General features: G+C 47.5%; 1 protein-coding gene across 1 annotated transcript in view; it reads left to right on the top strand.

Annotated features, from left to right (window-relative positions):
* The first annotated feature begins 1,610 nt into the window (after nt 1-1,610).
* LOC144738544 (disintegrin and metalloproteinase domain-containing protein 9-like) overlaps nt 1,611-8,320 on the top strand; it is a 29,828-nt gene continuing 23,118 nt past the window's right edge. The window contains 4 exon segments of the mRNA XM_078621553.1: nt 1,611-1,646; nt 5,120-5,178; nt 6,661-6,760; nt 7,993-8,069. Of these exon segments, the coding sequence (XP_078477679.1) occupies nt 1,611-1,646; nt 5,120-5,178; nt 6,661-6,760; nt 7,993-8,069 (272 nt within the window).

Raw genomic sequence — 8,320 nt, 5'->3', positions numbered from 1 at the left:
AACCAACTAACTAATTAGTGCAGAAGAACACTCATGAACATGCGTGTGTTGTGCAGGTGAATTGTCACTAGTATCTGTGATACAACTAACTACTTTTGTTTTTTGCTGGTTTAAAGAGCAATTGAAACACAGAAGAGACAATAACACATTGCATTTGATAATCAACGACCAGTAGGTTTCCCCTCGATATTCAACAGTTTTTATCTCTGTATTTTCTGAGACTTTGATGAGTTAGTGAAAAAGAAGAGAAATCACAATTTGTTAATTGACATTACGGTGACTAAAAGACATCATATCATAGGTGCACGGCTGATGTTGCATTGATGAACTCACACCGCTGACGAGAAACAAATGAGATATTTTTTACAAGATTTTGAGTTTTTGAGTGTTCAAAAATAAAATTTAGACTATTAAGGGACTATTTAGACACACACCCACACACACATACACACACACATCTGCTGAAGTTGAAACCACAACGACTCTCAGAGAGTCTGCCCCCGCTTCTGAAACCCCCCCTAGAGGAAACACTGGTATGAGTGGTTTGGTGTGACGTCCATCGAACGTACTTAATAGGTAAAGTGAGCGTTTATGACACCATCTGTTGTCATGGCAGCGGCACACAGCGTCTGTGTCAGTGGATTCTCCCACCTCACCTCATGTCTCGCGTTAAGAGGTTTAACAGCACAAGTGAAAGTTCACAGACTTAACCTATGACTGAGTAAGGAGACGCAGACTTTCTGGGTCAACAGGGAACTTTCTGATCAGACTCAGTAATCTCACAGCTGAAACTGGCACTAGTGGACCAAAGACGGCACAACACACACACACACACACACAGCTGAGTGTGATGCCAATGCCAGAGTCTGTGCACCACGTACACCAGTACATCCACACAGTAGCTACTGAGATGGGTTCTACAGAGGTGGTTCTCCCTGCGGCCTGTCGCCCTCAGCTGACCACCTTGCTTAAACAGGTTTGAGCTGTAAGCAGCTTAATGCTGGGACACTGGCAGGACGTCAGCTGTGTTTAACCACGTGCACACGTCTGTGTGTGTGTGTTAAATCTGGTTTATACGGTCACATTTTGTTGCAAACACTTGTTTTGTACCAGTGATGCGCTGATAGCAGTCGCGGTTGAGTGTGGTGGTGAACTGCAGCGGGTGTACCTGATCCACAGGACTCAGATTACAAAAACATCAGTACAATTCCTAAAATCATACAGTCTCTGTCACAGAGACTGTTTGCATTTATTTTCATGATGCCATCAGAGCTATGAATGAACACACATGGAATTATGTAGTAAAGAAAACTCAAAACGTGTTTTTATGTTGTACCATTCTCTTCCAATCTTTTTCTTTGCTACATAATTCCTTGTGTCTGGCTTCATATATCTGATGTCGTCCGTATGTTGGAAGTGGTAAAACTAAAGAAAAACCATGGAATGAGAAGGTGTGTGTCCATCAGTCGGCAGTGACTGTTGATCAGCTTTCTGCTGCTCAGTGGGAACGCGTGGACTAAAGCTGACTGCTGTTCTCTGCAGCCTCCCAGACCCAGACCCAGCATCTGTCCTCCTATCAGCTGACAGTCCCTCGACCAATCGGAGGGAGGATGAGGCGGACTCTGGACGGCACTCCGCCCAATCAGGTGCTGACATTTATTGTCTGCTTGTCTTTTTCTTCTCTTCTCCTCAGTCTTTCTTTTTTTCCGTGTGTGTGTGTGTGTGTGTGTGTGTGTGTGTGTGTGTGTGTGTGTCTGTGCGTGTGTGACCTAAGGAAACTCGGGTCATAATCAGCTTCGGGTCAGTTCTTCCTGTGTGTGTGACCTCACTCGACCCCAGTGTGTGTGTGTGGTGACCAGTTTGAGGTGGAACATCAGCACCAATCACAGTGTCTAAAGTGTTTGTGTGCCTGCGTGTATGTTTTTGGAAGAATACAAGGATAGAAGTGGAAAATGTTTGAGGTGTTTCCTCTGCTGTTATCTTGTTTCCTGTTAGAACATGTTCACACACACACACACACACACACAATGAACACTCCGGTGAAGTTCTTGCAGCGAGTGACGGCGTGTGAAGGTATGTTGTCGGGTGTGTGTGTGTGTTTTCTGCAGAGGGTTTCTGACTCGTCATGCTCGTAAAGTCCCTCCCTTCCCTCCCAGCTGGTCTGATGATGTCATCACATGGACATGCTGAAACTTGCAGCAGCGACTGTTCTGCCTGCAGCTCACACACACACACACACACACACACACACACCGCCAAGTTGCTGTCATTACGGTAATGACTCGCCAGCTTTGGCGGCAAAAGAGCGAATGGGATTACCGTAATGACAAAATGTCTGTTCCTAACAGTTCTTCACACCAGGTAGAGGAACCGAGTGACACTCGTCAGCTGTCAGGAACCATGGTCTCTGACAGCACAAATACTCATGTACTTACGGTAGTCCAAACTGTGTAGTCAGTGAATGTAGCGCCAGGGATACCGTCGGTGGGACGGAAATTGTTCTGTCTCTAAAGAATGTGCGTGTGTGTGTATAAAATATGACTGAACAAATGATTTGTCGGTTGACGTCGTCAAAGACGTGAACTCCAGTGCACCAGAGGGAGAAGTGTGTGTGTGTGATGTGTTCAGATGAGAGATGAGGAGGACATGGACATGATCTGAAGGAGGACAGGGGTGGACAGCGACCAGCAGTAGGAAGCTGTGACCTGATTGGCTGTTGAGAGGGAGCGGTGATGAACTGTTGTTGGACTCAAACCTCTTCCGCTGGCACAGGAGCCGCTGATGACCTTTAAACCCCTGCTGGGCTGGAGGACGGACAAGGCTGTTGGATGATATTGTCTACTGCTGACTTCCTGTCCTGACTGACACACACACACACACACACACACACACACACACACACACACACACCACACACAGGTGGAAGGTGTGTGTGTGTGTGTGTGTGTGTGAGAGTTTGTTCAGTGGGGTAATTACATCCCTGCTGGTCCCTGCAATCACACACACACACACACACACACACACACACACACACACACACACACACAGGCAACTGTCTCTGTCCCACTCTGTTTCTGTCCCACTCTGTCTCTGTCCCTCTCTATCTCTGTCTCTCTCTGTCTCTGTCCCTCTCTGTCTCTATTTCCTGCCCCCTCTATCTCTGTCCCTCTCTATTTCTGTCCCTCTCTGTCTTTGTCCCTCTCTATTTCTGTCCCTCTCTGTCTCTATCTCTGTCCCTCTCTGTCTCTATCTCTGTCCCTCTCTATCTCTGCCCTGCTATCTCTGTCTCTGTCCCTCTCTGTCCCTCTCTGTCTCTATCTCTGCCCCTCTATCTCTGTCTCTGTCCCTCTCGGTCTCAGTCCCTCTCTGTCTCTCTCCCTCTCTATCGCTGTCTCTGTCCCTCACTGTCCCTCTCTGTCTCTATGTCTGTCCCTCTCTATGTCTGTCCCTCTCTATCTCTGCCCGCTATCTCTGTCTCTGTCCCCTCTCTGTCTCTATCTCTGTCCCTCTCTATCTCTGCCCCACTATCTCTGTCTCTGTCCCTCTGTCTCTGTCCCTCACTGTCTCTATCTCTGCCCCTCTATCTCTGTCTCTGTCCCTCTCTGTCTCTATCTCTGTCCCTCTCTGTCTCAGTCCCTCTCTGTCTCTCTCCCTCTCTATTTCTGTCCCTCTCTGTCCCTCTCTATTTCTGTCCCTTTCTATCGTTGTCTCTTTCCCTCTCTGTCCCTCTGTCTCTGTCCCCCTCTGTCTCTGTCCCTCTCTGTCTCTATCTCTTTCCGTCTCTGTCTCTGTCCCTCTCTGTCTCTATTTCTGTCCCTCTCTGTCTCTGTCCCTCTCTGTCTCTGTTTCTGTCCCTCTCTGTCTCTATCTCTGTCCCTCTCTGTTTCTGTCCCATTCTGTCTCTGTCCCTCTGCCTCTGTCCCTCTGTCCCTCTGTCTCTGTCCATCTCTATCTCTGTCTCAGTCCCTCTCTGTCTCTGTCCCTCTCTATATCTGTCCTACTCTGTCTCTGTCCATCTCTATCTCTGTCTCAGTCCCTCTCTGTCTCTGTCCCTCTCTATTTCTGTCCCTCTCTGTCTCTGTCCCTCTCTATTTCTGTCCCTCTCTGTCTCTATCTCTGTCCCTCTATCTCTGTCTCTGTCCCTCTCTGTCTCTATCTCTGTCCCTCTCTATCTCTGTCCCTCTCTGTCTCTGTCCCTCTGTCTCTGTCCCTCTCTGTCTCTGTTTCTGTCCCTCTCTGTCTCTATCTCTGTCCCTCTCTATCTCTGTCCCTCTCTATCTCAGCCCACTATCTCTGTCTCTGTCCCCTCTCTGTCTCTGTTTCTGTGCATCTCTGTCTCTATTTCTGTACCTCTCTGTCTCTGTCCCTCTCTGTTTCTGTCCCACTCTGTCTCTATCTCTGTCCCTCTCTGTTTCGGTCCCTCTCTGTCTCTATTTCTGTCCCTCTCTGTCTCTGTGTCTGTCCCTCTCTATCTCTGTTTCTGTCCCTCTCTGTCTCTATCTCTGTCCCTCTCTGTCTCTGTCCCTCTCTGTCTCTAACTCTGTCCCTGTCTCTGTCTCTCTCTGTTTCTGTCTCTCTCTGTCTCTGTCCCTCTGTCTCTGTCCCTCTCTGTCTCTATCTCTGCCCCCTCTTTCTCTGTCCCTCTCTGTCTCTATCTCTGTCCCTCTCTGTCTCTAACTCTGTCCCCTGTCTCTGTCCCTCTCTGTTTCTGTCTCTCTCTGTCTCTGTCTCTGTCCCTCTGTCTCTGCCCCTCTATCTCTATCTCTGTCCCTCTGTCTCTGTCCCTCTCTGTCTCTGTCCCTCTCTGTTTCTGTCCCTCTCTGTCTCTAACTCTGTCCCTGTCTCTGTCCCTCTCTGTTTCTGTCCCTCTCTATCTCTGTCTCAGTCCCTCTGTCTCTGTCCCTCTCCGTTTCTGTCCCTCTCTTTCTCTGTCTCTGTCCCTCTGTCTCTGTCCCTCTCCGTTTCTGTCCCTCTCTTTCTCTGTCTCTGTCCCTCTGTCTCTGTCCCTCTCTTTGACCTGTGACCTCCTGGTTGGTCGGTTGTGTTGTATGAAACCTTCAAACATGGGTCCAACGTGGCTGATCTGTGACTAACAGCTGGTCTCTGGTTCTGTCCTCAGGTGTCTTATGTTGTCAGTGTTGATGGGCGTGATCATGTCCTCCATCTGGAGAGAAACAAGTAAGTTGGGATTGGACAATCAAGCTGCTGTGAGCTCTGAAGTCACTCATGTCCTCATCTGGTGTCTGACCCCAGTCGATGACATCACCTGCCTATATAGCACCTCTTAAACACAGTGGGTGTCTGTGTTCAAAACAGGACGTTTGTTTTGGAGTTGTACGGAGAATATCTGTCACGTTATTGTGGCAAAAATGTTTGACTGTTAGCTTACTGTTAAATACCCCTTTTTATGTATTAGGGACATAAATACATTTTTACTCATGCTGTCGACAGTTATCTGTATGACAGCAATGACGCAATAAACGTTTTTTTGAAATGATACCACAACTAGCTTGTACCACGACCAGCCACGACTAGCTGCTACTTACCAGCTACTAGCAACAACTACTTCTAGCTAGCAGCCTCTACCGACCAGCCAGCTGCTGTTTCCTGTAGCTATCAACTAAGTCCTACTAGTTACTACCTACCAGCTACTATATACTAATGTACTTGCTACCAGCTAAGTGCTACTCACTAATACCTATCAGCTACTAGCTACTAACTACTTGCTACCAGCTAAATGCTACACACTACTAGCTACTAACTACATGCTACCAGCTAAGTGCTACACACTACTAGCTACTAACTACATGCTACCAGCTAAGTGCTACACACTACTAGCGACTAACTACATGCTACCAGCTAAGTGCTACTCACTACTACCTACCAGTTTCTAGCTACTACCTACTTGCTACCAGCTAAGTCCTACTCGATACTAGATACAGTTTGCCAGCTACTCGTCACCATCTATCTATGGACCTACTAACCAGCGGCTGTTGGACACAGTGATGCTCAATAATGGAGCTGTTGATGTTATTGTTGTAAGTGTTTAAAGCAAAGCGGCACACAGCTGCCAACATGGCTGCCGGCTCGTCTGTTGTTTTTGCTGGGCGTCACAAGCTGTTTGTAGACAGATAATCCCCCCCCACCCACACACACACACACACACACTCACTCAGATATTGGCAAGAATTGTGGGAGAGAGCTGACACATCCTGATTGTGGTCGTATTTATTTAACACGTCTGTCCGTGTCATTAATTACAACATGTTATTACATTATTATCTCTTCTGTTGAAGTCATATGCTGCTGATCAGCCAATCAGCTGGTGTCAGCTTGTGACATAAAGAACACCATCAGATGATCACGTTTCTTCCTAAAGTTGCCACAGTTGTAGTCAGATTTTGGTAATTTTTTATTTCAAGTGTCACCAGAGAAGGTGCGCAAGGCAAACGTGTACTGTTCAGGAGAGTTCTCAGTAGAGAAACTCATTCTGTTACTGACCGCTTGCCACGCGTCACTATCTCCCTGTTCCCACCACACGCTGATAGAGGTCATTTCCTGCAGCACTGTCACACCTCCGCGCAGGAGCTGCAACATCCGAGATGAAAACACACAATGATGGCAGACATGACGTTAAGTGTAAGAACAACATACAAACAGTGATGACAGCGGCCATGTTTACTTTCAGAATGCTGCAGACTTCACTGTGTTCACCTACAGCCAGAACGGATCACTGCTGACCTCCACGCCACCAGTCCAGGTGACACACACACACACACACACACACACACACACACACACACACTGTCCTCCTACTGACATTATATTACCATGGAAACACTGCAAGTAGCATCAGCAGGTTTTGTGTCCGTTCCCTCCTGATGGTTCTCTGACTGTCTTTCATGCCACCGTTCCAGCTTGACTCGACTCGTGTCCTTTCCCATCACTAGTCAGGTCCTCCTTGACATGAGCTGGAATCGTCACAGCACCGGCCGCGTGAAACTGCTGTGACAGCGTTAATATGTGACACAAACTAGTGTGGACTCATTCAAACAGAACGAACTGCACTGAATCACTGCCTGGAAAAGATCTGTTCATTTCACAGATCAACTGAGTGCAGCAGTGAACTGAACTGACATGAACCACTCACTAAAAACTAAAAAAACTTACACTGAAGAAATCAAACTAATTTATTTGCAGCCATTTGGGTCTAGAAATTTGTCGTCAGCTTTTCAGACACATCCGACGTGGAACACTTGTCCGTGGACTCTCTTCCGTCGCTCTGTCGGACATCAACTTCTCCAATATAACGTAGAGGGACTTCGACAGACAGCTGTTTATCCCGCCCTTCCAGTTCCTGACCAATCAGAGGCCGGCAGTCTGTCTCATGTTAGTGTCAGCTCAGCTTGAGGAGGAACCAAACAGTAGCAGGTACCACGGGAGTCCGAGTGGAGCTGGTACTGTTGGAGTGTCATTAGTCCACTGGTGTGTCTGATGAGTATTTGATGTGATCAGTCAAGTGATGATTGATATTGGGGGAGTTTGTCAAAATCCCACAATCCCACAGTCCTGACCCGAGCTTTGTTCCTCGATGTGCTTCCTGTTTCTGGTGTCTGAGGTTTCTAGTGTTTCCTGTCACTTCCTCAGTGTCCTCAGTGAGAAGGTTAAACACAAAGTGTGCACACACACAGGAAGTGCTTTTTAAGCTCCTCTGGGAGTGATACAGGATGTGTGTGTGCGTGTGTGTGTGTGTGCCAAAGCAAACAGAAGTTGACAGTTCAGCGTGTTTTCCCAGTAACAAGTGCACATGAATGAATGACTAAGATCTGCGACACACACCTCTCTGATTCAACAGCTCCAATCCCTCTTCTTTCTTTCATTTCCTCGCCAGTCTGGTCTTTATTCACCACATGTTCCGTCGCTTCTGTCTGATCAGCTGCCCCCTGCTGGTGAATCTGTCACAACTGCAGTTAACCACGTTGTCCATTGCAGAAGCATTGTCACTATCGGGGCTTTGTTCAAGACATGGAGGGTTCATCTGCCGCGATGAGCATCTGCAACGGCCTCAGGTACACACACGCACACACACACAAGTGTCCTGAATACATCTTTAAACTTTAAACTGGTCATAAACTCATTCTTTAACAACTTGATGTCCATACATGCAACCTGATATGAGCCTGTCCACATGGACTAGAAACATGTTTTGTTCCTCCGTCTTCCTTGGCATCATATCAAGATATTTTCCTCCAAATGGATCCATTGGAGACAGCTGGACAGGCTGTAGTTCATACTCCAGGTCTGTAGGTGGAGCTGAAGT

This window comes from Lampetra planeri, unplaced genomic scaffold, assembly GCF_965212315.1.
Source record: "Lampetra planeri unplaced genomic scaffold, kcLamPlan1.2.h2 scaffold_1044, whole genome shotgun sequence".
Taxonomy (NCBI): domain Eukaryota; kingdom Metazoa; phylum Chordata; class Hyperoartia; order Petromyzontiformes; family Petromyzontidae; genus Lampetra; species Lampetra planeri.
Note: the sequence above shows the minus strand (reverse complement) of the source record. Positions and strands in the feature narration are given on the sequence as shown.